At 58.1% G+C, this 27,943-nt stretch overlaps 1 protein-coding gene across 7 annotated transcripts in view; it reads left to right on the top strand.

Annotated features, from left to right (window-relative positions):
* Positions 1–27,361, top strand: part of TMEM241 (transmembrane protein 241) — a 77,077-nt gene extending 49,716 nt beyond the window's left edge. For 6 of the 7 annotated variants that reach the window (XM_064170467.1, XM_064170469.1, XM_064170466.1 and 3 more), the window contains 3 exons: positions 2,477–2,570; positions 24,209–24,273; positions 26,750–27,361. In XM_064170467.1, coding sequence (XP_064026537.1) covers positions 2,477–2,570; positions 24,209–24,273; positions 26,750–26,810 — 220 coding nt within the window. In that variant the 3' untranslated portion in view covers positions 26,811–27,361. The remainder of the gene's footprint in view (positions 1–2,476; positions 2,571–24,208; positions 24,274–26,749) is intronic. The other variant, XM_064170470.1, reaches the window with a different exon arrangement.
* Positions 27,362–27,943: the final 582 nt, after the last annotated feature.

Raw genomic sequence — 27,943 nt, 5'->3', positions numbered from 1 at the left:
AGCTAAAGTGAGAGTAAAGGAAGACCTCTGCAAGCTAAGTGAGAGTAAAGGAAGACCTCTGCAAGCTAAGTGAGAGTAAAGGAAGACCTCTGCAAGCTAAGTGAGAGTAAAGGAAGACCTCTGCAAGCTAAGTGAGAGTAAAGGAAGACCTCTGCAAGCTAAAATGAGAGTAAAGGAAGACCTCTGCAAGCTAAGTGAGAGTAAAGGAAGACCTCTGCAAGCTGAGTGAGAGTAAAGGAAGACCTCTGCAAGCTAAGTGAGAGTAAAGGAAGACCTCTGCAAGCTAAAGTAAGAGTAAAGGAAGACCTCTGCAAGCTAAGTGAGAGTAAAGGAAGACTTCTACAAGCTAAAGTGAAAGTAAAGGAAGACCTCTGCAAGCTAAGTGAGAGTAAAGGAAGACCTCTGCAAGCTAAAATGAGAGTAAAGGAAGACTTCTACAAGCTAAAGTGAAAGTAAAGGAAGACCTCTGCAAGCTAAAGTGAGAGTAAAGGAAGACTTCTGCAAGCTAAAGTGAGAGTAAAGGAAGACCTCTGCAAGCTAAGTGAGAGTAAAGGAAGACCTCTGCAAGCTAAAGTAAGAGTAAAGTTAGTAAAAGCACTCCAAAGTGGAGCTGCAGCCAGGGCTCCTTGCTGTGCAGAGTGTCTGAAGCCTCAGTAGCCAGGTGCAAAGTGCTCCATGTAGTTCATGCAGCATTTCAGGTGTTGCAATTAGCTGTTCCCCTTCCTATCCCTAAACCACACCAAACCAACCACTCTCAGCTAAAGCCCTCTGGGCAGGGCAGAAGGTGTGGAGCAGCCCTAAGGCACCACTGGACTTTGGGAAGCTGCTGCTGTCCCACTGGAATGCTCTGCTGCTCAGCACAGGGAGCCACAGGGAGCAGCCTCTGGGCTCTCCTCTGTCACCGAGCTGCTTCCCTTGCCCCCAAGCACAGTGGATCTTCCTTTGGGCTCCTGTGCCATGGCTTAGCCTCAGGAGCCCTCTTCCCTCCTGCCCCTGGGCCCTTACCTTACCCTGGTGGATCCAGCTGCCTGAGGCTGAGGCACAGCTTAGCCTCCTGCACTGAGCAGGGAGCAGCACTTGGCTGAGCCCTGCAAGGGACTTCTGACCCGAGGAGCCACCAGTTTAAGAGGGACAGGGATCTGCTGGAGAGAGTCCAAGGGAGGGCTAGGAGGATGCTGAGGGGACTGGAGCACTGCCTGGTGAGGAGAGGCTGAGGGCCCTGGGGCTGCTTAGTCTGGAGAGGAGAAGACTGAGAGGGGATTGAATCAATGTCTCTAAATCTCTGAGGGCTGGGGGTCAGGAGAGGGGGGGACAGGGACAGGCTCTGCTCACTGCTCCCTGGGCTAGGACAAGCAGCAGTGGATGGAAGCTGCAGCACAGGAGGTTCCAGCTCAGCACAAGGAGGAACTTCTTGCCTGGAAGGGTCCCAGAGCCCTGGCACAGGCTGCCCAGAGAGGTTGTGGAGTCTCCTTCTCTGGAGCCTTTCCAGGCCTGTCTGGATGTGTTCCTGTGTGCCCTGAGCTGGGCTGTGTGGTCCTGCTCTGGCAGGGGGCTTGGACTGGATGATCTCCTTGGGTCCCTTCCAACCCCTGCCCTCTGTAAGCCTGTGATCTTCCATCCCTCCTGCAGGGAGGAGATAACTGCAGTGCATCACCCCCAGAGCAGCCTGCCCTCTCTGCATGTCCAGGCACCCTTTGCCTGCCCAGCTGTGTGCTGCTGGTCCTCTCTGCAGCTTCCCTGTGCCTCCCAGCCAGCCACACAGTGCTCCTGCCTCGGTCCTTTCCTGCTGCCTGACGCTGGCAGCCTTGCACTGTGTGCCACAAGTGAAATGAAATCCAGAGCCAAAGCTCTCCGAGGTCCACTCAGCTGCAGGACAGAGTTTCTGCCCTGGCCCCAGCAGCCCTGGGGACTGCTGTCCTGTATGGCATGAGGATCAAGCCTCCCTTCACTGCCAGCAGGGAGCTGGGGAGTGTTCTGTTCCCAGCACTCCTGACTCATCTCTGTTCTACAGCAGAGGTGTGTTTGACTTCCTCCTTGGAATTTAGGCTTCAAGAAGTTTCAGCAGCTTCAGGCAGAAACTTTCCAGTGGTTCTTTTCTTTCATTTCAAGGCTCTGTGGAGGTTGAACTGAGCAGGTTGCCAAATGTGTGGCCCCTGTAGAAGTCAGCAGTGCCTATCCAGAGCCATTTCAATGCCTGAAGTTAGAATTTCACCTCCTGTTTCCAACCACCTCTACTTGCCTGCTTGCACAAGTGCATTAGAGCCCAGCCTGGGGAGCACCAGGCTGACTTTACTCAGCCTTTACTCACTGCACAAAGCCTGAGCTGGCTGGACACGATGTAAGCTGACAGCTTCCTTCCTCCAGATGGGGTTAATGCTGCAGGTTTGCATGAGCAGAGCAGCCCAAGATGCTTGCAGAGAGGTTGCTGAGTTGCCACTAAGGTCCTTTCCTAACAAGCTCTCCCCGTGCCTTGCAGTGGGCTGCTGGGATTCCTCCTGGTGCTGCACACAGTGAAGCTGAAAAGCAGCACAACCTCAGGGCAGTATGCAGCGTGGAGCTTCCTTGCCAAGGTAAGAGAAGGGCTGCCACAGGAGCCTGCTGGAGCTCTGCCTCTCCCAGCAGGGCTGAGGAACTCCTGCATCTCTCTGGCTGTGCCTCTGTGACCCTGCTAGGGTCTGTCTGTGCAACAGGCAGCAGGTGCAGAACCAGCCAGGATGGGTGGCTGAGGTGCTTCTGGGGGGCATCATCTACTCTGCCCTGGGAGGCCACATTCTGGGCCCCCCAGTTCAAGAGGGACACAGAACTGCTGGAGAGAGTCCTGCACAGAGCCACAAAGATGCTGGAGGCAATGGAACAGCTCTGCTAGGAGAGCCTGAGGGAGATTGGGCTCTGCAGCCTGCAGAAGACTGAAGGGAGACCTCAGTCATGGTTAGCAATGTGCAAAGGTGAGTGGCAGGAGGCTGGAGCCAGGCTCTGCTGGGGGATGCCCACTGACAGCACAGGAGGCAGTGGTGGGAGCTGAGGCAGAGGAAGTGCCATGGGAACAGGAGGAGGATTTTTTTCCCTGTGAGAGTGCCAGAGCCTGGCACAGGCTGCCCAGGGGGGCTGTGGAGTCTCCCTCTCTGGAGGTATTCAATGTCTGCCTGGATGTGTTCTGCGTGCCCTGCTCTAGCAGGGGTTTGGAACTGGATGAGCTTTGAGGTCCCTTCCAACCCAAACCCATGCTGTGAATCTATGAAGCCCCTGGGGAATGCAGTCTGACATCCTGAGGTCCCTTCCTACTGAGATTCTCCTGTGATCTAGGGCCTGGCTGTACTTAATTGGTCATTAACAGCTCAGCTCTTAGAGAATCAGTGCTAAGTGCAGGCAGCAGAGCTCCCCAGCCTCCTTTTTGCTGGCTGCATCTGCTGGGTTTCCTCACTTTCAGCTAGGTTATGTGGAAGGCACAGCCTTGCTCTGTGGTTTGTGGTCACAGCCTTTCTGCTGCAGCCAGGAGCTGGCACCTCAGGACAGCAAGAAGCAGACTGGCAAAGTGCCCTCACTTGGAAGCTGCAGTCAGGTGGGTCTGTAGTCTGAGGATAACAAGAGTCATAGAATGGCTCAAGCTGGAAAGGACCTTGAAGATCATCCAGTTCCAAACCCCCTGCCATGAGCTCTCAACTCAACTTGGTTGTTTAATGCCTCCTCCAGCCTGGCTTTGAGGGAAGAGACATCCACAGCCTCCCTGGGGATCCTATCCCAGAGTCTCACCACCCTCAGCCTGAAGAACTTCCTCAGCTCCAGTCCAAACCTACAGCTCCAAACCATTCCCCCTTGGCCTGTCTCAGAGACCCTCAGCAAAAGTCTCTCTGCAGCCTTCCTGCAGGATCCCTTCAGGCACTGGCAGCAGCTCTGATGCCCCCCTGGAGCCTTCTCTTCTCCAGGCTGCACACTCCCAGCTCCCTCAGTCTGTGCTCACAGCAGAGCTGCTCCAGCCCTTGAAGCAGCTCTGTGCCCTCCTCTGGCCTCACTCCAGCAGCTCTGTGTCCTCCTGCTGGGGACAGCAGCACTGGAGGCAGGATTGGAGGTGAGGTCTGAGCAGAGCAGAGCCAAGGGGCACAATGCCCTCTCCTGCCCTGCTGCCCACACTGCTCTGGCTGCAGCCAGCTCACAGCTGCCTGCTGGGCTGCAGGAGGCATTGCTGGCTCCTGGGGAGCTGCTCAGCACCCAACACCCCCAAGGCTCTTTAGGGCTGCTCTCAACCCTCTCTGCAGCCAGCCTGGATCTGTGCCTGGGACTGGCCTGGCCCAGCTGCAGCACCTGGCACTGGGACTTGCAGGGAGTGATCTTAGAATAGAATAGAATCAAGCAGGCTGGAAGAGAGCTCCAAGCTCATCCAGCCCAACCTAGCACCCAGCCCTGGCCAATCAACCAGACCATGGCACTAAGTGCCCCAGCCAGGCTTGGCTGCAACACAGCAACTCCAGCACCTCCCTGGGCAGCCCATTCCAGTGCCAATCACTCTTAGTTTGTGCTTTGCTGCTATCCCACACCAGCTTCAGCTTCACACCAGCTTGAATTCTTTCCAAACATTCATAGAATCACAAAACTGTTTCAGTTGGAAAAGTCCAAGCAGCAACCCAACCCCAGCATGGCCACCAAACCCTGTCCCCAGCTGCCATGGGCACAGCTTTCTGCCACCCCTCCAGCCATGGGCACTCCACCACCTCCCTGGGCAGCCTGCTCTAGTGAAACTCTCTGCTTCAGGCTGTGCAGCTCTACTGCCTCAGCTTCCTCCTTGTTAGCTGCTCTGAAGCTTCCTCCTCCTTTGTTAGCAGTCTTCTTTTCCCTTTCTGCCCGCTCTGGGCTGGGGCTGGGAGTAGCTCTCTGCTGGCAGATGGTGTGGGTGAGGAGGGATTGTTCTCTGGGTGCTATTTATGACCTAGCTGAAAAAAAATGCAGCCAAACATGTGTTGTGAAACACATTTGGAGCAGATTTGGGTCCTTCCCAGCTGAAGTGGATCAGAGCCACCAAGTCTGGACTGGATCAAAGCTTTCCCAGGGTTCAAGAGCTTCTAGAGTTTGTTTGGGGTTTGGCCACATGCAGACAGGAGTTAAAGTTTGTTGTGGCCACTCTTGACAGTGAAATCTGCCTTTAGGGTGACTCCAGATCTGTCCTTGTGTGGCTGGGAGAGTTTAGTCTCTTCCTCAGCCTCCCAGGCTGTTTGCTGCTGTGCATGGTTTCGTTGATCTGGATGAGGGCATGGAGTCAGTCATCAGCAAGTGTGCAGATGACACCAAGCTGGGGGCAGATGTGGCTGGGTTGGAGGGCAGAAGGGCTCTGCAGCAGGACCTTGACCACCTGCACAGATGGGCAGAGTCCAATGGGATGGCTTCAATAGCTCCAAGTGCAGGGTGCTGCACTTTGGCCACAGCAACCCCATGCAGAGATACAGGCTGGGGTCGGAGTGGCTGAGAGCAGCCAGACAGAGAGGGATCTGGGGGTGCTGATTGATACCTGCCTGAACATGAGCCAGCAGTGTGCCCAGGTGGCCAAGAGAGCCAGTGGCATCCTGGCCTGCATCAGGAATGGTGTGGCCAGCAGGAGCAGGGAGGTCATTCTGCCCCTGTACTCTGCACTGGTTAGACCACACCTTGAGTGCTGTGTTCAGTTCTGGGCCCCCCAGTTTAGGAGGGACATTGAGATGCTTGAGCGTGTCCAGAGAAGGGCGACGAGGCTGGGGAGAGGCCTTGAGCACAGCCCTACGAGGAGAGGCTGAGGGAGCTGGGATTGGTTAGCCTGGAGAAGAGGAGGCTCAGGGCAGACCTTATTGCTGTCTGCAACTACCTGAGGGGAGATTGTGGCCAGGAGGAGGTTGCTCTCTTCTCTCAGGTGGCCAGCACCAGAAGGAGAGGACACAGCCTCAGGCTGTGCCAGGGGAGATTTAGGCTGGAGGTGAGGAGAAAGTTCTTCCCTGAGAGAGTCATTGGACACTGGAATGGGCTGCCCGGGGAGGTGGTGGAGTCGCCGTCCCTGGAGCTGTTCAAGGCAGGACTGGACGTGGCACTTGGTGCCATGGTCTGGCCTTGAGCTCTGTGCTAAAGGGTTGGACTTGATGAGCTGTGAGGTCTCTTCCAATCCTAATAATACTGTGAGACTGTGAGACTGTGACACTGTGAGACTGTTCTCTGGCTTGGGAAGGGGTTTGTGACAGAGCTCTCCAGTCCTTGTCCTGCTGTAGCTTCTGAGCCAGTGCTCAGATCAGTGAGCTGAAAGAGGGGAATGGTCCCCAGGACATGAGGTCTGTCTGGAGCACTCAGCAGGCTCCCCAGTGGCTGTCCCTAGGGAGCATTAAGGACTGACTTTGGGGCTCAGTCATGCCCACCTGGGGCAGCCTGAGGAGCACGGAGGGGCTGAGATGCAGCTGGTTTGGGGTCAGAACTCAGTGGGTGATTGAGAAGCTCAGAAGCAGCAGCACTGTTAGCACTGTCAGCTCAGCACTGTCAGCTCAGCACTGCTGGCGCTAGAGGCTGCTGGTGCGCAGCAGGGACCAAAAGAGACTTACAGAGGCAGGCATGGATAGGCTGAAAGCAAAACCTGAGCTGGAGCTTGCCCACAGGGGTAGGGGCTGACCTGCCAGCCCCTAAACAGCCTGCCAAGGTAGCTGGTGACTGCAAGGATCTATACCTGGAGTGTGGGCTGCTTGGGAGGAGCCTTACCTAAACAGACCACTGAGGCTCCCTCCTGAGTGCTTGGGAGCATGGAAACTGCTCTGATCCAGCCCAACTCTGCCTGGGGGTGAGGGAGGTCTCAGAATGGGCTTGGTTGGAAAAGCCCTTTCAGATCATCCAGTCCAAACGTTATCTAGGCTGGGGCTAAGCCATGGCCCTCAGCAGCACAGCTCTGCCCTGCCTCTCTCAAACACCTCCAGGGATGGGGATTCAGCCACCTCCTGTGCCCGGCTTTGAGAGCCCTTTCAGGGAAGAAGTTTCTTCTAATGTCCAACCTGAACCTGCCCTGGGGCAGCTCGAGGCCATTTCCTCCTGTTCTACCATTTGTTCTTAGAGAGGAGAGACCAACAACCTTCAGCCTCCCCTCAGGCAGCTGCAGAGAGCAATGAGCTCTGCCCTCAGCCTCCTTCTGCACACTAACCCCCCCAGCTCCCTCAGCTGCTCCTCCCCAGACCCTTCCCCAGCTCTGTTGCCCTTCTCTGGACACCCTCCAGCCCCGCAGTGTCCTCCTTGCAGTGAGGAACCCAAAGCTGAAGCCAACACTCAAGCTGTGGCCTCAGCAGTGCTGAGTCCAGAGCACAATCCCTGCCCTGCTCCTGCTGGCCACACCATTGCTGATCCAGGCCAGGCTGCTGGTGCCCTCATTGCCCCCCTGGGCACACCTTGGCTCATCTTCAGCTGCTGCCAACCAGCACCCCCGGGTCCTTTTAAGCCAGGCAGTTTCCAGCCACTGTGCCCCAAGCCTGGAGTGTCCAAGGGGTTGCTGTGGCCCACATGCAGGACCCAGCACTGGGCCTGGCTGAACCACACAGCACTGGTGGCTGCACTTCACCCTGGGCTAGCCAGGACCCTCTGCAGAGCCTTCCTACCCTGCAGCACATCCACACTGCCACCCAACTCAGTGTCATCTGCAAACTGCTCTAGGGCAGGGTGTCCCTGGCCATGGCAGGGGGTTGGCACTGGCTGACCCTTGTGGTCCCTTCCAACCCTGACTGATTCCCTGATTGTATGAAGCTGAGTGAGGGAGCCCCAAGCCCCTCAGCCATCTCCAGCAGGCAGTTGGTTCTGGCTGAAGTCATCTCAAGCCCAGAGGAGCAGTGGGACTGCTGCTGTAGCAGTCTGCCAGAGCTGTGTGTGTGGCTCCCTTCTTTCAAAGGAGGGGAAGAGAGGAAGGAAGTCAAAGTGGATAAAGAGTAAAGAGAGAGAGTCTTTGAATCTGGACCTGCAGAGTGAGATCCAGTGGAGAGCAGAACCCCAAGCCTCTGGTCACAACAACAGCTTTGCCTTCCCATGTGAGTGTTCTGCTTGGACTGAGTAGTGCCCTTCATCATCATCTTCATCTCTGGGACTGGCTGGAGTCTTCACCAGCACTTGGAAGGAAGCAGCACTGGAGGCCAGAAGCTGTTTGTCCTGCAGATGAGCCAAGAAAGGAGAAAGCTGCAGTGCTGCAGCTCTCCAGGGAGGAGCAGAGGATCTGTTTTCCACTGGGATGCTTGGTACCTGTGGCCCTGCTGGCCTGGGGCAGATCCCTGCCACCAGCCACTGCATGTCTTGCTAGGTGCTGGTAGAGGCCCCATCCCTAGAGACATTCAAAGACAGGCTTGCTGTGTCCCTGGGCAGCCTGCTCTAGCTGGAGATGTCCCTGCTGAGTGCAGGGGGCTGGACAAGATCACCTCTGAGGGTCCCTTCCAACCCCATGCAGTCTGTGACTAACAGCTGTGCTGGTATCATAGAATCAGTCAGGGCTGGAAGGGACCACAAGGAGCAGCCAGTTCCAACCTCCTGCCATGCCCAGGGACACCCTACCCTAGAGCAGGCTGCACACAGCCTCAGCCAGCCTGGCCTCAAACACCTCCAGCCATGGGGCCTCAACCACCTCCCTGGGCAACCCATTCCAGCCTCTCACCACTCTCCTGCTCAACAACTTCCTCCTCACCTCCAGCCTCACTCTCCCCACCTCCAGCTTTGCTCCATTCCCCCCACTCCTGCCACTCCCTCACAGCCTCAAAAGTCCCTCCCCAGCTTTTTTGTAGCCCCCTTCAGAAGGTCCCCTGGGAGCCTCCTCTGCTCCAGCCTGCACAGCCCCAACTCTTTCAGGCTGTGCTCACAGCAGAGCTGCTGCAGCCTCTCAGCATCCTCCTGGCCCTGCTCTGGACACTCTCCAGCATCTCCACAGCCCTCCTGTCCCAGAAGCTCCAGAGCTGGATGCAGCACTCCAGGTGGGGTCTCAGCAGAGCAGAGCAGAGGGGCAGGATCCCCTTCCCTGCCCTGCTGGCCACACTTCTGCTGCTGCAGCCCAGGCTCTGGTTGCTCTCTGGGCTGCAAGTGCACACTGCTGGCTCCTGCTGAGCTTCTCCTCCCCCAGCACCCCCAAGTCCCTCTCCTCAGGGCTGCTCTCAGCCACTCACTGCCCAGCCTGGATTGGTGCTTAGGACTGCCCTGACCCAGCTGCAGGACCTTGCACTTGGCCTTGTTGCACCTCCTGAGCTTGGCTTGTGCCCAGCTCTGCAGCCTGCCCAGCTCCCTCTGGACGGATTCTTCCCTCCAGCTGCCAGCAGCCCCACACAGGTTGGTGTTGTTGGCAAACCTGCTGAGGCTGCACTCAGAGCTTCTGTCCATGGCAACAACAGTGGTGTTAGAACCATGGGGCATGGCTTGGAAGGACAACTGCAGCTGCTGATAGACACAGACAAGCACCTGGTGAGGATGCTCATGAGGTCTAACATCTGTTTGGATGAAAGCTGCCACTCTTTATCTGCTGATGAGACCTGTTAGGGGCTCAACAAGTTCAGCACCAGAAAGACTTTAAATCATGAAGGGAAGGGGAAAATGTATCTCAGGACTTGTCTTTAGCAACAAGGAAAGCCCAGGGTGGTGGCTTCAAACTGGGAGCAGCTGGATTGAGACTGGGCATTAGGAAGCAATTCTTGCCCATGAGAGTGGTGAGGCTCTGGAACAGTTTGCCCAGAGAAGTTGTAGAGGCTCCAAGCCTGGATCTGCTGAAAGTGAAGCTGGCTGTGGCCCTAAGCAGCCTACTGCAGCTGCCCAAGGCAGTGGGGTTGGAACTGGCTGATATTTTTGTTACAGGCTCACAGGTGTCAGGGGCTGGAAGGGACCCAAGGAGATCATCCAGTCCAATCCCCCTGCCAGAGCAGGACCACACAGCCCAGCTCAGGGCACACAGGAACACATCCAGACAGGCCTGGGAAGGCTCCAGAGAAGGAGACTCCACAGCCTCTCTGGGCAGCCTGTGCCAGGGCTCTGGGACCCTTCCAGGCAACAAGTTCCCCTTGTGTTGAGCTGGAACCTCCTGTGCTGCAGCTTCCATCCATTGCTGCTTGTCCTGTGCCAGGGAGCAGTGAGCAGAGCCTGTGCCCCCCTCCTGACCCCCAGCCCTCAGATAGTTATAGACATTGATTCAATCCCCTCTCAGTCCTCTCCTCTCCAGACAAAGCAGCCCCAGGTCCCTCAGCCTCTCCTCACCAGGCACTGCTCCAGTCCCCTCAGCATCCTCCTGGCCCTCTGCTGGACCCTCTCCAGCAGATCCCTGTCCCTCTTGAGCTGGGGAGCCCAAAACTGCAGGCAGTGCTCAAGATGAGGTCTCAGCAGGGCAGAGTAGAGGGGCAGGAGAACCTCCTTGGATCTGCTGGACACACTCTGCTTAATGCCCTCCAGGACCCCACTGGCCCTCTTGGCCCCCAGGGCACATTGCTGCCCATGGATGCTCTCCCCCAGCACTGCCAGCTCCCTCTCCACAGGGCTGCTCTCCAGCAGTCACCTCCCAGCCTGGACTGCTGCAGGACTCTGTTACAGTACTGCTTCCTTCTGCTGTGCTGTTCCCATCTCCTGGTCAGTGTTAGCCCAGTACACCTGTAGCAGGGACTTTGTTTCCAGTAGGAAGCTGTTGAGGCAGCCTGTTAGGAAGAGGAGGAATGAATGGGAAGGGCAATGCCTTTGGGACTCTCTCGTTTCCTCCCTCATCCAAAGACAGGAGCAGCTCCCTGCAGAGAGAGGAATTCACATCCTGGGCTGGCTCAGGAGCAGTGTGGGCAGCAGGACAAGGGAGGTTCTTCTGCCCCTGTGCTCAGCACTGCCCAGGCCACACCTTGAGTGCTGTGTCCAGTTCTGGGCTCCTCCATTGCAGAGAGATGTTGAGGTGCTGGAAGGTGTTTGGAGAAGGGCAGCAAGGCTGGGGAGGGGCCTGGAGCAGAGCCCTGTGAGGAGAGGCTGAGGGAGCTGGGGGTGTGCAGCCTGCAGCAGAGGAGGCTCAGGGCAGAGCTCATTGCTGCCTGCAGCTGCCTGCAGGGAGGCTGTAGCCAGGTGGGGTTGGGCTCTGCTGCCAGGCAGGCAGCAACAGAAGAAGGGGACACAGCCTCAAGCTGTGCCAGGGCAGGTCTAGGCTGGAGGAGGAAGTTGTTGTCAGAGAGAGTGATTGGCATTGGAATGGGCTGCCCAGGGAGGTGGTGGAGTGGCTGTGGCTGGAGGTGTTGAAGCCAAGCCTGGCTGGGGCACTTAGTGCCATGGTCTGGTTGGTTGGGCAGGGCTGGGTGCTAGGCTGGGCTGGCTGAGCTTGGAGCTCTCTTCTAACCTGGGTGATTCTGTGAAGTTACATGGGGCAAAGGTCCCTTCCAACCCAACCCATCAAGTCCATCTGAGGCTGCTGCTAAGCCATGGCCCTCAGCAGCACAGCTCTGCCTCTTTGGAACACCTCCAGGGCTGGGCATTCAACCACCTCCCTGGGCAGCCTGTGCCAGCCTTTGAGAGCCCTTTCAGGGAGGAAGCTTCTAAAGTCCAACCTAAACCTCTCCTGCTGCCACCTGAGGCTGCTTCCTCTCATCCTGTCATTTGCTGCTTGGGAGAAGAGACTCCCACAGCTCCCAGTTTGATTCCTGGGAAGCACCTGGGGACTCTGCAAAGACCTTGGAAAAGAGGAAGTGTTTCTGAGTGGAGCTTGCTGAGCAGGTACAGCAATCAGTGTGCTCCCAGCTGCTTCTCCAGGGCTGACACCCTAACAGTAAAGCTTTTCAGGCAGTTGCCATGGGGACAGCTTGATAATTGCATTGCAGCATCCTGCACTAATTACACCATCTAATTGTTGGGGAGATAGCAGCCTCTGTTACAGCTCCTTTGTGTGCTACATGACCACTGAACCAAGTGGCAGAGTCTCCCTGGGACACTGCAGCAATTCCAAGCAGAAGAGCTGAGAGCTGGTGGAGGTTTTGGATCTCCAGGTAGAGGACAAGCTTGGTCTGAACATAAAGAGGTGTTGAGAGTGGCAGCTACACAGCTTTAGGCCACAACATGGCCAGAGCAGGACATGAAGCTGAGCTGTGGCTTGGGGCTGGCAACACAGCACAGCTTCTGTCTGTGCTCAGTACAATGAATCCATCTCAGCAGGTATCAGGCAGCAGATTGAGCCCTAGGAGATGCTCTGGATTAGTTTGTTCCCTTTTGTCCATCAGGATACCCATTGGAAGTGCATTGTGGGATCATAGAATTGTTTGGATTGGGAGAGACCTCTGAGATCACTGAGCCAACCCAGCCCCACCATGGCCACTAAACCCTGGCCCCAAGTGCCATGGGCACACCTTTATGGGCACTCCACCACCTCCCTGGGCAGCCTCTGCCAGTCCCTGACCACTCCTGCACCAAAGACATTTTTCCTCCTCTCCAACCTAACCCTCCCCTGGCACAAGTTCAGGACATTTCCTCTCCTTCCATCACCTGTTACTAGGGAGCAGAGCCCAACCCCCACCTGCCTGCAGCCTCCTCTCAGGCAGCTGCAGAGAGCAATGAGCTCTGCCCTCAGCCTCCTCTGCTCCACACTAACCCCCCCAGCTCCCTCAGCTGCTCCTCCCCACTCCTGTTCTCCAGACCCTTCCCCAGCTCTGTTGCCCTTCTCTGGACACCCTCCAGCCCCTCAATGTCCTTGCAGTGAGGGACCCAAAACTGAACCCAGGAGCCAAGCTGTGGCCTCACCAATGCTGAGTTCAGGGAAACAATCCTTGCCCTGCTCCTGATGACTACGCCATTGCTGATCCAGGCTGCTGGTGCCCTTCTTGGCCAGCTGGGCACATCTTGGCTCATGTTTAGCTGCTGCCAAGCAGCACCCCAGGTCCTTTTCTGCCAGTTGATGAGGACAGAGCAGTGAAGAACGGATGTGTGCCCTCAGTGTCCTCCTTGGCCTGAGAAGCCCAAAACTGAACCTAGGACTCTCTCCAGTGAGGGTGGGGAGACACTGGCAGAGGTTGCCCAGGGAGGTTGTGGAGCTGCAGAGAGCAATGAGGTCTGCCCTCAGATGGAGGCATTGCCAAGAGCTATCCATTAGGTCTTTGTGTGGCTTGGAGCTGTCAGGCAGCTGCCATGTAGCCTGGAGGGGTGAAGAGAGAGGATTCTGTGGAAGTGTTTCAGAGGCAAGAGGCAAGTGGGCAATTTTGAGCCCTCTCTGGGGCTGGGCACACAGCTGGGGTCCAGAATGAGACAGAAAGCACAGCTGCAGTGTGCCCTGATGGTTCAGCTTCTCCTGCAGCCAAAGTGCTCATGAGAGGTGCAAGTAAAGCTCCCTCACCTTGGTCTTGTAAGGGATAAAGGACTGGTGGAGGTAGGCAACCCTGCAGCAGTTCTGTTGGCAGTCAGATGATGCCTGGGGCTAAAAGCTTGGCTGCTGTGGCCTCTTGATCTGAAAGGCTTCTCCCTCTGCAGCCATGGGTGGCAGTCTGGCAGGACAGGCTGCTGAGTGGCCAAGGGAGCTGCTGCTTCAGCCTTGCCCTTCCAGGATCAACACCTTGGCTGCCCTGGGCTGTGCTGGAGGGCAGGGCTGTCACCCAGAGGGACCTGGGGGAGTTAGCTCATTATTTAAAGCTGAGTCCAGCCTGGCTGTTGTGCCACCCTCACAGCCATGCCCTCAGGGTCCTCACTCCCTGCCAGGCTGAACTGAAGTCTGCCAGGCTCTGAAACCAGCAGGAGCTTGGCCATGCCAGCATGCTGAGGAGCACAGTGCTCATTGCTCAGCTCTCTGAAGGAAGAAGACTCTTTAACCTTCCCCAACATTGGTGATACTTAAAGGGCAGCCTGGTGATGCTGGCACCATGGCAACGGTGGCACCATGGCAACGGTGGCACAGCAGCTGCAGGAGCCACCCAGCTCTGATGGCAGTGGTGGCAGAGCAGCTGCAGGAGCCACCCATCTCTGATGGCAGTGGTGGCAGAGCAGCTGCAGGAGCCACCCAGCTCTGATGGCAGTGGTGGCAGAGCTGCTTCAGGAGCCACCCAGCTCTGATGGCAGTGGTGGCAGAGCTGCTTCAGGAGCTACCCATCTCTGATGGCAGTGGTGGCAGAGCAGCTGCAGGAGCCACCCAGCTCTGATGGCAGTGGTGGCAGAGAAGCTTCAGGAGCCACCCAGCTCTGATGGCAGTGGTGGCAGAGCAGCTGCAGGAGCCACCCAGCTCTGATGGCAGTGGTGGCAGAGCAGCTTCAGGAGCCACCCATCTCTGATGCAGCCACACAGGAGTGTTACCTGGGGCTGTACAGTTCATAGAAGCACAGAATGGGTTAGGTTGGAAGGGAGCTCAAAGCTCAGCCAGCTCCAACCCCCTGCCTTAGGCAGGGACACCTCCCACTAGAACAGGTAGCTCAAGGCCTCATCCAGCCTGGTCCTGAACACCTCCAGGGAGGTTGTGGAGCACAGAAGCACCCAATGTGATCAAAGATCACATTGGGTGCTTCTGTGCTCCACAACCTCCCTGGGCAACCTGTGCCAGTGTCTCACCACCCTCAACCTGTGCCAGGGTCTCACCACCCTCACTGCAAACAACTTCACCCTAACATCCACTCTCACTCTCCCCTCTCCCAGCTCAAAGCCATTGTCCCTCATCCTGGCACTCCCAGCCCTTGTCACAAGTCCCTCCCCAGCTCTCCTGGGACTCCCTCCAGGTACTGGAAGGTTGATCAAAGATGTCCCCAGAGCCTTCTCTTCTCCAGGCTGAGCAGCCCCAACTCTCCCAGCCTGTCCCCACAGAGGAGCTTCTCCAGCCCTCTGAGCATCCTTGTGGCCTCCTCTGCCCCTCTCCAGCAGGTCCCTGCTCTGTTCACCATCCCCATTGCTCTGCTTCTCCCAAAGGGACCATAAATCCCAAGCCAAGTGCATGTTAGCTGTGCAGAAGGACAGATAAATCCAGGGGGGGTTCTCCCCACAATCAAACCATCCAAGCTGGCCTTGAGCACCTCCAGGGAGGGGACAGCCACAGCCTCCCTGGGCAGCCTGTGCCAGGGTCTCACCACCCTCAGTGCACAGAATTTCTCCCTAGTCTCCAGTCTCAGCCTCCCCTCTCCCAGCTCAACTCCATTGTCCCTCATCCTGGCACTCTAAGCCTTTGCCACAAGTCCCTCCCCAGCTCTCCTGCAGCCCCTTCAAGGCTGCTCTAAGGTCTCTTCTGCAGGCTGAACAGCCCAAATTCTCCCAGCCTGTCCTCACAGCAGAGCTTCTCCAGCCCTCTGAGCATCTTGGTGGCCTCCTCTGGCCCCTCTCCAGCAGCTCCAGGTCCTTCTTGTGTGAACTTCAGCCTCAACCAGCCAGGGACCAGCTGCCAGTTTTGCCTTCTTGGCAGCTCAGGATGATCTTTGCTGGAGCTGCTTGCAGAAGCTCCAACCCATCCCTTTCCCTGCTGATTTTTGATGATTATCTTAGCAGCTGGCTAAAAACATGCAAAAGAAAAGGGGGGGGGAGGGAGGGAACAAAGCAGATCCTGTGTCTATAAAAAGCTTGGGCTTGCTTTAACTCCAGCATCAGAATGAAAACAAAGGTTACTTGCATCAGAAGCCTTTTCCTGCTGCTGTGAGAAGATGACCTGGTGATAAATGGGGTGATGTGTTGTGAGGGAGTTGCTGAGCTCTTCCAGAGCACTGCTTTGGCAAAAATAAGGGCTTTGGGGAGGGCAGTTTGGGGAGGTGAGGGTACAGGGATTGGCTGCACAGAGTGAGGAAGGCTTTTGTGCAGTGTGCTGTGGTCACCTGCAGCAAGAACCATGGCACTGAACTTTCCAGCAGCCCCAGAGGAAACATTCTGTGTATGGGAGCTGAAGGGCACTCATGGTCCTGCCTGGGCTCAGTCACAGCCTCACAGAGTGCCAGGGCTGGAAGGGACCTCCAAAGCTCAGCCAGTCCACCCTCTGCCAGGGCAGCATCACCCAGAGCAGGGCACACAGAACACATCCAGGCAGACATTGAATACCTCCAGAGAGGGAGACTCCACAGCCCCCCTGGGCAGCCTGTGCCAGGGCTCTGGCACCCTCACAGGGAAAAATTCCTCCTCCTGTTCCCATGGCACTTCCTCTGCCTCAGCTCCCACCACTGCCTCCTGTGCTGTCAGTGGGCATCCCCCAGCAGAGCCTGGCCCCAGCCTCCTGCCACTCACCTTTGCACATTGCTAACCACTGCTGAGGTCCCCTCTCAGTCCCCTCCTCTCCCAGCAGCACAGCCCCAGCTCCCTCAGCCTCTCCTCCTAGCAGAGCTCTTCCATTGCCCTCAGCAGCTTTGTGGCTCTGTGCTGGGCTCTCTCCAGCAGTTCTGTGTCCCTTTTGAACTGGGGGCCCAGAACTGGGCACAGCACTGCAGATGTGGCCTCAGCAGGGCAGAGCAGAGGGGCAGGAGAACCTCTCTGCACCTACTCACCACAGCCCTTCTGACCCACCCCAGACTGGCATTGCCCCTCCTGGCACACTGCTGGCTCATGCTCACCCTCCCATGCACCAGGACCCCCAGGGCCTTTCCCCCTTTGCTGCCTTCCAGCAGCTCAGTCCCCAACCTGTGCTGCTCCCTGGGGTTGTCCTTTCCCAGGTGCCAAACTCTGCCCTTGCCCTTGCTGAATTCCATTCAGTTTCTCCCTGCCCACTCCTCAGCCTGCCCAGGTCTGGCTGAATGCCAGCACAGCCTCCTGCTGTGGCAGCCACTGCACCCAGTTTGGTGCCATCAGCAAGCTTGCTGGCAGTGCCCTCTGTGCCCTCAGCCAGGTCACTGGTGAATATCATGAACAAATGCCCCTCATATCTTTCCATTCCAGAGAGGAAGATGGAATCAGCCTGCAGTTTGGAAGTGCCCTCCTGTGTGTTCAGGGCTGTGCAAACACTGAGTGCTGAGCAGCCTGCAAGGGCTGGGTGTGCCCAGCCCTGCTCAAGCAGCTTGCCACTCTCCCTCTGAAGTCACTGCCTGCTCCTAGCTTGGATGGGGGCTTCCCTGGGCTAAAAACTGCCTGGCTGGGCCCAAAGAGTGGTGGGGAGTGGAAGCAGATCCAGCTGGCAGCTGGGCACCAGGGGTGCTCCCCAGGGCTCAGCCAGGGGCAGTGCTCTTTAACGTCTTTAGCAGTGGGTGAGGGGCTGAGGCTCCCTCCCTCACTTTGCAGGGGACACTGAGTTGGGTGGCAGTGTGGATGTGCTGCAGGGTAGGAAGGCTCTGCAGAGGGTCCTGGCTAGCCCAGGGTGAAGTGCAGCCACCAGTGCTGTGTGGTTCAGCCAGGCCCAGTGCTGGGTCCTGCACGTGGGCCACAGCAACCCCTTGGACACTCCAGGCTTGGGGCAGAGAGGCTGGAAACTGCTTGGCTGAAAAGGACCCAGGGGTGCTGGTTGGCAGCAGCTGAAGATGAGCCAAGGTGTGCCCAGGGGGGCAATGAGGGCACCAGCAGCCTGGCCTGGATCAGCACTGGTGTGGCCAGCAGGAGCAGGGCAGGGATTGTGCCCTGGACTCAGCACTGCTGAGCCCACAGCTTGAGTGCTGGGTTCAGCTTTGGGTTCCTCACTGCAAGGAGGAGACTGAGGGGCTGGAGGGTGTCCAGAGAAGGGCAACAGAGCTGGGGAAGGGTCTGGAGAACAGGGCTGGAGGGTTAATGGTTGACCTTGGTGATGTTACAGCTCTCTTCTGGCATAACCAGTTCTGTCTCCTGCCCTGTTCTGGCACAGAGCCATAGGGCTGGAGGGGACCATGAGGATCACCTGGTTCCAGCCCCCTGCCATGGCACAGCCTACCCTAGGGCAGGGTCCTCCCCTTTCCCATCCTCTCAGCAAATCCTTGTGGTGGATACTCACCAGGGACAAGGGCTGTGCCCAGGAGGAGGCTGATCCCTTCCACTGCTGGAGGACACCCTGTGAAGGAATCCACAGCCCAGCCCAGCTCACCCTAGGTGCTGAGCTCAGTGGCAGTGGCCTGCAGGCCTGCTTAAGCTTGGACTGCAGATCCCAGCAGGAAGGAGAAGGAAGAAGATGAGAGCAGCAGCTGCAGCAGAGGGAGGATGCTGCAGGGCTGCACGAAGCCAGAGCCTGGGCCACGAAACAGCAGCTAGGACTGTGCTGCAGTTAGCTCTGGTCCAGGCAGAGAACAAGAAGCAGGGAGCAAGCAGAGGGCAGCCCAGCCCTGTGGCCAGGCTGTGCCACAGATGGGGGTCTTCAGAGAGCAGCCCTTTGCCAGGTGGTACCAGCAGTGGGGCTGGACCCTCCGAGAAGGGCTGGGACAGCAGAGAACTGCACTCGTTTGTCACCTTAAAGCTGGTCCCTAAAGAGGGAAGGAAAGCTGCTGGGACCCCTGCTCCAGCTTTGCATTGGAGCAGTGTTTCAGTGAGGCTCAGGGACTCAGCACTGCTCAGGCCACCCCTGGAGTGCTGTGCCCAGTTCTGGGCTCCTCAGTTCAAGAGAGATGTTGAGGTGCTGGAAGGTGTTTGGAGAAGGGCAGCAAGGCTGGGGAGGGGCCTGGAGCAGAGCCCTGTGAGGAGAGGCTGAGGGAGCTGGGGGTGTGCAGCCTGCAGCAGAGGAGGCTCAGGGCAGAGCTCATTGCTGCCTGCAGCTGCCTGCAGGGAGGCTGTAGCCAAGTGGGGTTGGGCTCTGCTGCCAGGCAGCCAGCAACAGAACAAGGGGACCCAGGCTCAGGCTGTGCCAGGGCAGGTCTAGGCTGGATGTTGTTAGGAAGTTGTTGTCAGAGAGAGTGATTGGCACTGGAATGGGCTGCCCAGGGAGGTGGTGGAGAGGCTGTGGCAGGAGGTGTTGCAGCCAAGCCTGGCTGGGGCACTTAGTGCCATGGTCTGGTTGGTTGGGCAGGGCTGGGTGCTAGGCTGGGCTGGCTGAGCTTGGAGCTCTCTTCCAACCTGCTTGGTTCTGTGATTCTTAGATTCATGATTCATAGAATGGGTTGGGTTGGAAGAGACCTTGAAGCTCATCCACCTCCAACCCCCTGCCATGGGCAGGGACATCTCCCACCAGCACAACTTGCTCAAAGCCTCTTCCAGACTGGCCCTGAACACCTCCAGGGAGAGGACATCCACAGCCTCCCTGGGCAACCTGTGCCAGTGTCTCAGCACCCTCACTGCAGAGAATTTCTTCCTCATCTCCAGTCTCAGTCTGCACTCTGCCAGTTTCAGACCATTGCCCCTTGTCCTGTCTCTGCTCATGAGCAGTCTGTGTGTGCTCAGTGGTGAATGCCTGTCTGAAAGGCTGAGCTTTGGGTCCTGGTACAGCACAGCCTGGCAGAGCAGGGGCACCTGGGGCTCTAGAGCATCAACCACAAGTGGGGCATACAGAGGGTCCAAGCCTCTTGGTGGGAGGAGATGCCAAGATTCAGGTTCTCACAATGAAGGGTGAAAAGCTGAGGCATTCCCAGCTGTGTGGGAATCCAGGGCAGGCTGGGATGTCACACAGCATCCCACACACTGCCTGCATCAGCATTCCCATCTAACAAGCTGCTCTGAAGGCCAGCACAGTGTTTCAGGATCCCAGAAGGGAGTCAGTCCCACAAGCCAGAGTTTGCTCCTTATCAGCCTCAGTTACCAGCAACAGGAGGAACAACATCACTGCAGTGCTGCCACACAGTCTGGGGTGCACAGAGCAGAGATAAGCTGGTGTGGGGAAGGAGTTGTTGCAGAGCAAGATAGATCCAGCACTCAGAATCACCCACAGCAGCCCCAAGCAGCACTACAGGCTGGGGCCAGAGTGGCTGAGAGCAGCCAGGCAGAGAGGGAGCTGGGGGTGCTGGGAGAGAGGAGCTGCAGAGGAGGCAGCAGTGCCCAGGTGGGCAGCAGAGCCAATGGCATCCTGGGCTGGCTCAGGAGCAGTGTGGGCAGCAGGACAAGGGAGGTTCTTCTGCCCCTGTGCTCAGCACTGCTCAGGCCTCACCTCCAGTGCTGTGTCCAGTTCTGGGCTCCTCCATTGCAGAGAGATGCTGAGGTGCTGGAAGGTGTTGAGAGAAGGGCAGCAAGGCTGGGGAGGGGCCTGGAGCACAGCCCTGTGAGGAGAGGCTGAGGGAGCTGGGGGTGTGCAGCCTGCAGCAGAGGAGGCTCAGGGCAGAGCTCATTGCTGCCTGCAGCTGCCTGCAGGGAGGCTGTAGCCAGGTGGGGTTGGGCTCTGCTGCCAGGCAGCCAGCACCAGAAGAAGGAAACCCAGGCTCAGGCTGTGCCAGAGCAGGTTGAGGCTGGATGTTGTTAGGAAGTTGTTGTCAGAGAGAGTGATTGGCATTGGAATGGGCTGCCCAGGGAGGTGGTGGAGTGGCTGTGGCTGGAGGTGTTGCAGCCAAGCCTGGCTGGGGCACTTAGTGCCATGGTCTGGTTGGTTGGGCAGGGCTGGGTGCTAGGTTGGGCTGGATGAGCTTGGAGCTCTCTGCCAGCCTGCTTGGCTCTGTAATTCTATGAGCCCTGCAGAGGCAGAAAGGAGGCACTGGAGAGAAGCTGCTCTCATGCACCTGCATTTGTGAATTTGCTCCCCAACCTCCCTGGAGGTGCTCAGGACCAGGTTGGATGAGGCCTTGAGCAAGCTGGGCTGGTGTGAGGTGTCTTTGCAGAGAGGGTTGGAACTGACTCAGCTTTCAGGTCCCTTCCAACCCAACCCATTCTATGCTCCTCCTGCAGTGTGGCTGCAGCAGTGGTGCCCAACCTCCTCTTCTCCACTGGCTGCTGCTGGTGACCCTGCACTGCTGACTGCTGGGGCAGGTTCAGCAGCCTGGCAGTGCCAGCTGTGGTGCACCCACTGCTGCCAGGGGCCGTGTGCCTCCCTGCCACAGGGCTGGTGGTGTTCTGACAAGTCACAGAGGGTGGAATGAAGTCTGCTGCCTCCCCTGGGAGCCTGTTAGACAAACAGGGGTGAGGCAATGGGAGCTGATAGTTGTTTGAATGCTTTGTTTCTCCATTTCATCTTTTTCCTTGGGCAATTCTCTCTTATCCCAACTGGTTCCTTTCATTCCTCAGTGTTTCCCAAGTGTCTGTAAATCGCTCCCAAGTCTTCCTTTCCCACAGGCATTGCTCATCTTAGCTGTTGACTGAACATCAGTCCCTCCATCTGCTGGCTCTGGCACTGCTCTCTGAACTCTTCCCAGTTTGCATTATCCATCTGGCAGCAAAAAGGGCCCAAACGGAGAGCAGGCTGCAGCTGTGGGAGCTGCAGGGCTGCTGGGGATGGAGCTGCTGCAGCCCCTGAGGTGCTGGGCTGGAGGCACTGCAGTCCCTGGGGTGCTGGGATGGAGCTGCTGCAGCCCCTGGGGTGCTGGGATGGAGCTGCTACAGCCTCTGGGGTGCTGGGCTGGAGCTGCTGCAGCCCTTGGGGTACTGGGCTGGAGGTGCTGCAGTCCCTGGGGTGCTGGGATGGAGCTGCTACAGCCCTTGGGGTGCTGAGATGGAGCTGCTGCAGCCCCTGGGGTGCTGAGATGGAAGTGCTGCAGTCCCTGGGGTACTGGGATGGAGCTGCTGCAGCCCCTGGGGTGCTGGGATGGAGGTGCTGCAGCCCCTGGGGTGCTGGGATGGAGGTGCTGCAGCCTCTGGGGTGCTGGGATGGAGCTGCTACAGCACCTGAGGTGCTGGGATGGAGGTGCTGCAGCCTCTGGGGTGCTGGGCTGGAGCTGCTGCAGCCCTTGGGGTACTGGGCTGGAGGTGCTGCAGTCCCTGGGGTGCTGGGATGGAGCTGCTACAGCCCTTGGGGTGCTGGGATGGAGCTGCTGCAGCCCCTGGGGTGCTGAGATGGAAGTGCTGCAGTCCCTGGGGTACTGGGATGGAGCTGCTGCAGCCCCTGGGGTGCTGGGATGGAGCTGCTGCAGCAGCCTTTGGGGTACTGGGATGGAGCTGCTGTAGCCTTTGGGGTGCTGGGATGGAGCTGCTGCAGCCTTTAGGGTACTGGGATGGAGGTGCTGCAGCCCCTGGGGTGCTGGGATGGAGGTGCTGCAGCCCCTGGGGTGCTGGGATGGAGGTGCTGCAGCCTCTGGGGTGCTTGGATGGAGCTGCTGCAGCCTCTGGGGTGCTGGGATGGAGGTGCTGCAGCCTCTGGGGTGCTGGGATGGAGCTGCCTGTGGGATCAGGGCTCCCAAATTCTGGTGTGCACCTGGCCCAGGACACCTTGGTGCAGTGAGAGGTTTGGAGTAGCAGGCTAATGCCACTGGATCTCTTCACCCCATGGCCTTAAACTTTTGCCTTCTCTACACCCACAAAGACATTTCAGGCTCTCCTCAGGAGACTCTGAGCCCAGCATCTGACTGCTCTCCAGAGCCTGCTCTCAGCAGGTACAAGCTGGAAGGTCTCCAGGCCAGGCCAGCTGGGATGTGTGAGAAGGGAGCCTCTGCTCTGGTCCCTGCTCTGCCTCTGGGATGTGTGAGCAAGGAGCCTCTGCTCTGGTCCCTGCTCTGCCTCTGGGATGTGTGAGCAAGGAGCCTCTGCTCTGGTCCCTGCCCTGCCTCTGGGATGTGTGAGCAAGGAGCCTCTGCTCTGGTCCCTGCCCTGCCTCTGGGATGTGTGAGCAAGGAGCCTCTGCTCTGGTCCCTGCCCTGCCTCTGGGATGTGTGAGCAAGGAGCCTCTGCTCTGGTTCTTGCCCTGCCTCTGGGATGTGTGAGCAAGGAGCCTCTGCTCTGGTCCCTGCCCTGCCTCTGGGATGTGTGAGCAAGGAGCCTCTGCTCTGGTCCCTGCCCTGCCTCTGGGATGTGTGAGCAAGGAGCCTCTGCTCTGGTTCTTGCTCTGCCTCTGGGATGTGTGAGAAGGGAGCCTCTGCTCTGGTCCCTGCCCTGCCTCTGGGATGTGTGAGCAAGGAGCCTCTGCTCTGGTCCCTGCCCTGCCTCTGGGATGTGTGAGCAAGGAGCCTCTGCTCTGGTCCCTGCCCTGCCTCTGGGATGTGTGAGAAGGGAGCCTCTGCTCTGGTCCCTGCCCTGCCTCTGGGATGTGTGAGCAAGGAGCCTCTGCTCTGGTCCCTGCCCTGCCTCTGGGATGTGTGAGCAAGGAGCCTCTGCTCTGGTCCCTGCCCTGCCTCTGGGATGTGTGAGCAAGGAGCCTCTGCTCTGGTCCCTGCCCTGCCTCTGCTGTGTCCTTGGCCCTGCAGCAGCCAGAGGTGACTGAGCTGTGAGCTCTTTGCTCTGGCCTAGCCAGCAGCATGCCCTGCATGTGCTGTGCCAGCCAGCCCCAAGGCAGGCTCCTGCCCCAGGCTGGCTCTTCTCTGGCTGTTTCTGGCCTGCTTCCCACTGGCCAGGGCAGACAGCAGGTGCCTGCCTCTGCACCTGCAGCAGGAGGAGAGCTGGGCAGGGAGCTCAGCAGTGGCTCCCTGGTTAGTTTTGCCTCCTTGGCTTTCTCCTGGCTTAGAATCCTTCAGGCTGGAAAAGGACTTAGAGTCCAACCATTGCCCCAGCACTGCCCAGGCTGGTGCTGAGCCACAGCCCTCAGCACCACATCTTGGCAGCCTGTGAACACCTGCAGGGGTGGGGATTCAGCCACCTCCCTGGGCAGCCTGTGCCAGTGTTTGAGAGCCCTTTTAGGGAGGAAACTCTTCTTAATGTCTAACCTAAACCTCCCCTGGCAGAATTTCAGGCCAAAAGAGACCAATCTTGACCTGTCTCCAACATCCTTTCAGCAAGCTGTAGAGAGGTCTCCCTCAGCCTCCTCTGCTCCACACTAACCCCTCCAGCTCCCTCAGCTGCTCCTCCCCAGCTCTGTTCTCCAGACCCTTCCCCAGCTTGGTTGCCCTTCTCTGGCCCTGTTCCAGCCCCTCAGTGTCCTTCTTGGAGTGAGGGACCCAAAACTGAGCCCAGGACTCTTTGTAGTGAGGGTGGTGAGACACTGGCACAGGCTGCCCAGGGAGGCTGTGGATGCTCTCTCCCTGGAGGTGTTCAAGGCCAGGCTGGGTGAGGCTTTGAGCATGCAGTGCTGGTGGGAGGTGTCCCTGCCTGTGGAGTGGGGGACCCAAAACTGAACCCAGCACTCAAGCTGTGGCCTCAGCAGTGCCCAGTCCAGGACACAATCCCTGTCCTGTTCCTGCTGGCCACACCACTGCTGATCCAGGCCAGGCTGCTGGTGCCCTTCTTGGCCAGCTGGGCACACCCTGGCTCAGCCAGCTGCCACCCAGCACCCCCAGCTCCTTTGGCTGCCCATTGCCTGCATGTGATGGCCAAGAAAGAAGAGCAGAGGAGGAGGTGTGCCTGCCCCTGCAGGAGCTTGACCTCAGCAGTTCGTCTGTGCCACCCTGAGCTCACAAAGTGTTCTGTTGTTCTCCTTTCCACCTGACAGGTGCTCACTGCTGGCCTCTCACCCTTCTTCTTTGCCATGAGTGCCAATGTGCTGACCATTGCTTGGTAAGTGCCTCCATGGGCTCTCTTCTGAGCACTGCCATGCAGTGCTTTGTCTGGGAGTGCTGTGTACAGGCCAGGTCCTCTTAGTGCCACTGAATGTCTTGCAGCTAAGGAGGGCCAGGGGGGCACTGGTGGATGCAGTGCCTGGAATGGTGTCTCCTCTGCTGCCCTGGGAGACCCTGGATGCTGTGGGTGCTGAGCTCCACCACTCAGGGTGGTTTGCAGCTGGGGAAACAGGCCAATGCAGTCACAGGATTGTCCCTCTTGGAAAAGGCCTTCAAGGTGCCCAGTCCAGCCACCAACCCAGCCCCACCATGGCCACCAAACCCTGGCCCCAGCTGCCATGGCCACAGCTCTCTGCAGCACCTCCAGCCATGGGCACTCCACCACCTCCCTGGGCAGCCTCTGCCAGTCCCTGACCACTCTGGCACCAAAGACATTTTCCCTCCTCTCCAACCCAACCCTCCCCTGGCACAAGTTCAGGACATTTCCTCTCCTTCCATCACCTGAGCCTAGGGAGCAGAGCCCAACCCCCACCTGCCTGCAGCCTCCTCTCAGGCAGCTGCAGAGAGCAATGAGCTCTGCCCTCAGCCTCCTCTGCTCCACACTAACCCCCCCAGCTCCCTCAGCTGCTGCTCCCCAGCCCTGCTCTCCAGACCCTTCCCCAGCTTGGTTGTCCTTCTCTGGACCTGCTCCAGCCCCTCAATGTCCTTCTTGCAGTGAGGAACCCAAAACTGACCCCAGGAGCCAAGCTGTGGCCTCGCCAATGCTGAGTCCAGGGAGACAATCCCTGCCCTGCTCTTGCTGACCACACCATTGCTGATCCAGGCTGCTGGTGCCCTTCTTGGCCCCTTGGGCACATCCTGGCTCATGTTTAGCTGCTGCCAACCAGCACCCCCAGGTCCTCCTCTCAGGGAGCTGCAGAGAGCAATGAGCTCTGCCCTCAGCCTCCTCTGCTCCACACTTAACCCCCCCCCCCAGCTCCCTCTGCTGCTCCTCTCCTTACCCTTCCAGCCCTTCAGTGTCTGCAGTGTGTGATTTTCATCTCTGAATTGCAGCCCTCCCAGCCCCTTGCTCCTGGCTGGTGACTGCTCTGTGGCCCCAGGCTGGGCTGCTACAGAGCTCTGAGCCTCTCCTTGCGAGGGCACTTGGCTGTGTGGCTGCAGGGCTCTGCTCTTATGCAATGTTTGTTCCTCTGAGGAACAAGGGCAGTTCTGTGATCTTCAGAGCAGCTCCCCAGAGCTAAGGTTTAAATGAATTTAAAGCTATTAAAGTGCAGGGAGCCTTCAGGAGCCCTCAGCAGCCTTTCCATGCTGCTTTGCTTTTACCCCGAGGGAGAAACAAAGCCAAAGCTCAACCCTCTGAGACAGGAACTTAACAGAGGTTTCTTTTGTTTACAGAGTTCATGAAGGAGCTTTGCTGTTTTGTAAGCTCCCTAAGGCACGGGGCTCAGATGAAAGGGCAGCACACTTAGCTGTGCACTGTGAGAGGAGGGGACAGCAGTCAGGGTCCTACCCTGTGGCTGCCAGACACAGTGCAGGGTTCTGCACTTTGGCCACAACAGCTCCAAGCAGCACTACAGGATAGGGACAGAGTGGCTGAGAGCAGCCAGGCAGAGAGGGAGCTGGGGGTGGTGGGAGAGAGGAGCTGCAGAGGAGGCAGCAGTGCCCAGGTGGGCAGCAGAGCCAATGGCATCCTGGGCTGGCTCAGGAGCAGTGTGGGCAGCAGGACAAGGGAGGTTCTTGTGCCCCTGTGCTCAGCACTGCTCAGGACACCCCTTGAGTGCTGTGTCCAGTGCTGGGCTCCTCCATTACAGAGAGATGTTGAGGTGCTGGAAGGTGTTTGGAGAAGGGCAGCAAGGCTGGGGAGGGGCCTGGAGCAGAGCCCTGTGAGGAGAGGCTGAGGGAGCTGGGGGTGTGCAGCCTGCAGCAGAGGAGGCTCAGGGCAGAGCTCATTGCTGCCTGCAGCTGCCTGCAGGGAGGCTGTAGCCAGGTGGGGTTGGGCTCTGCTCCTCAGTACCCAGTGAGGACACAGCCTGAAGCTGTGCCAGGGCAGGTTGAGGCTGGATGTTGTTAGGAAGTTGTTGTCAGAGAGAGTGATTGGCATTGGAATGGGCTGCCCAGGGAGGTGGTGGAGTGGCCGTGGCTGGAGGTGTTGCAGCCAAGCCTGGCTGGGGCACTTAGTGCCATGGTCTGGTTGGTTGGGCAGGGCTGGGTGCTAGGCTGGGCTGGCTGAGCTTGGAGCTCTCTTCCAGCCTGCTGGATTCTCTTCTATGATTCTATGACTTTCTGATGAGGTCACTTGGATAAAACATTTCTGCTTTCAGCCTTCTCTTGGCCAGCCAAATGCTAGCATCTCCTGGGTGGCTGCCTCTAGCCTGAAGGTGTTAGGCAGAACCACACCTTGCTCTTCGTGGTGTCCTCTGTGCCAAGGGGAGGGACCTGCCCGGTGCTAAGTGTGTGCTCTGCTTTCTTCACAGCCTTGTGGTCGGTGGAGCTGGAGAAGCTTTGCTGGTGTACACTGAAAGGACAGGCACATAGAGGAGCCAGCTCCCACCAGCTGGAAGAGAGCTGCCTTGCAGCCTGGAGCTGACCAAACCAGGGCAGCAGGAGTGAAGAAGTGCAACCAAACCCAAGGGAAGAGACCTCCTGGTTTCATTAAGGCAGCCAAAACGATGCTCTGAGTAGTGCTGGCAAGTGTGTGGCTGCCAGGCTGCCTGGGGGCCCTGGCCTCAGAGCACAGGGCAAGGGCCTGGTGGTGGCTGTGGCACTGCAGTGGCTCATGCTTGGCTCTGTGTGCACAGGGCCCTGAGCTCAGGGGAAGCAGCATTCCCACTGGGTGCCCTCAGCTGTCTGTTGGAAGCTGACAGCAGGTTGGACCAAAGAATGTCAGAGCCCAGAGCATCCTGCTCTGAATTCAGGGCCAGGAGCTTTGCCTCCAGCTGTTCTGTAAGCAGCAGACTGACACACACAGCTCTGCTGCCACCTCTGGGAGCTGGCACAGTGGCTGAGGCCATGGGCTTCTGGAACCATGGCACTTGGGCAGCTCTGCAGGACGAGGCCATCAGAAATAAACCTCAGTCTCTGCTCTGTCTGCTCTTCCTGGGCTTCTTTCCTCTCCCTGCTCCCACATTCCTCATGAAGCCTGCAGGGGTTTGGCAACTGGGGGGGGGGGGGGGGGGGGTGGAGGGACCCCTCCCCAGCAGGGGTTTGCCACATCATTGCAAGAGGCAGCAGAGATTGTGACCCTTGGGTGAGGGTAAGGCAGCTCAGCTGCAGAGGCCTTCAAAGCATTGCATTTCTGCTTGCTTGGTGGCTGCTGGAGCTCACTGAGGTGTCCTGGCCTGGGAGAGCAACCTGTGTGAGGAGTGCTCCGTGAGGAGCTGGGGGGGGAGCAGAGTGCTGGGAGGAGCTTGGGACCAAAGCTGCAGGGAGCAGAGGCACTTGTCCCAAGTGCCATCAGTGTCTGAAGGGGCAGTGTCTAAAGGGACAGTCAGTGGAAGGGGAGGGCTGCCCTCACAGAGGTGACTCTGCTTGGGTCAGCTGCTGTGTTCATCTGGCTGAGACCCTCTGGAGGTGCTGCTCTCTCTGCAGTGAGTGGTCTGGGCAGGGCTTGTGGCTCTTACAGACTCACAGACTGCACTGGGCTGCAAGGGACCCTCAAAGGGCATCTC

Source organism: Pogoniulus pusillus, chromosome 34, assembly GCF_015220805.1.
Source record: "Pogoniulus pusillus isolate bPogPus1 chromosome 34, bPogPus1.pri, whole genome shotgun sequence".
Classification (NCBI taxonomy): domain Eukaryota; kingdom Metazoa; phylum Chordata; class Aves; order Piciformes; family Lybiidae; genus Pogoniulus; species Pogoniulus pusillus.
Note: the sequence above shows the minus strand (reverse complement) of the source record. Positions and strands in the feature narration are given on the sequence as shown.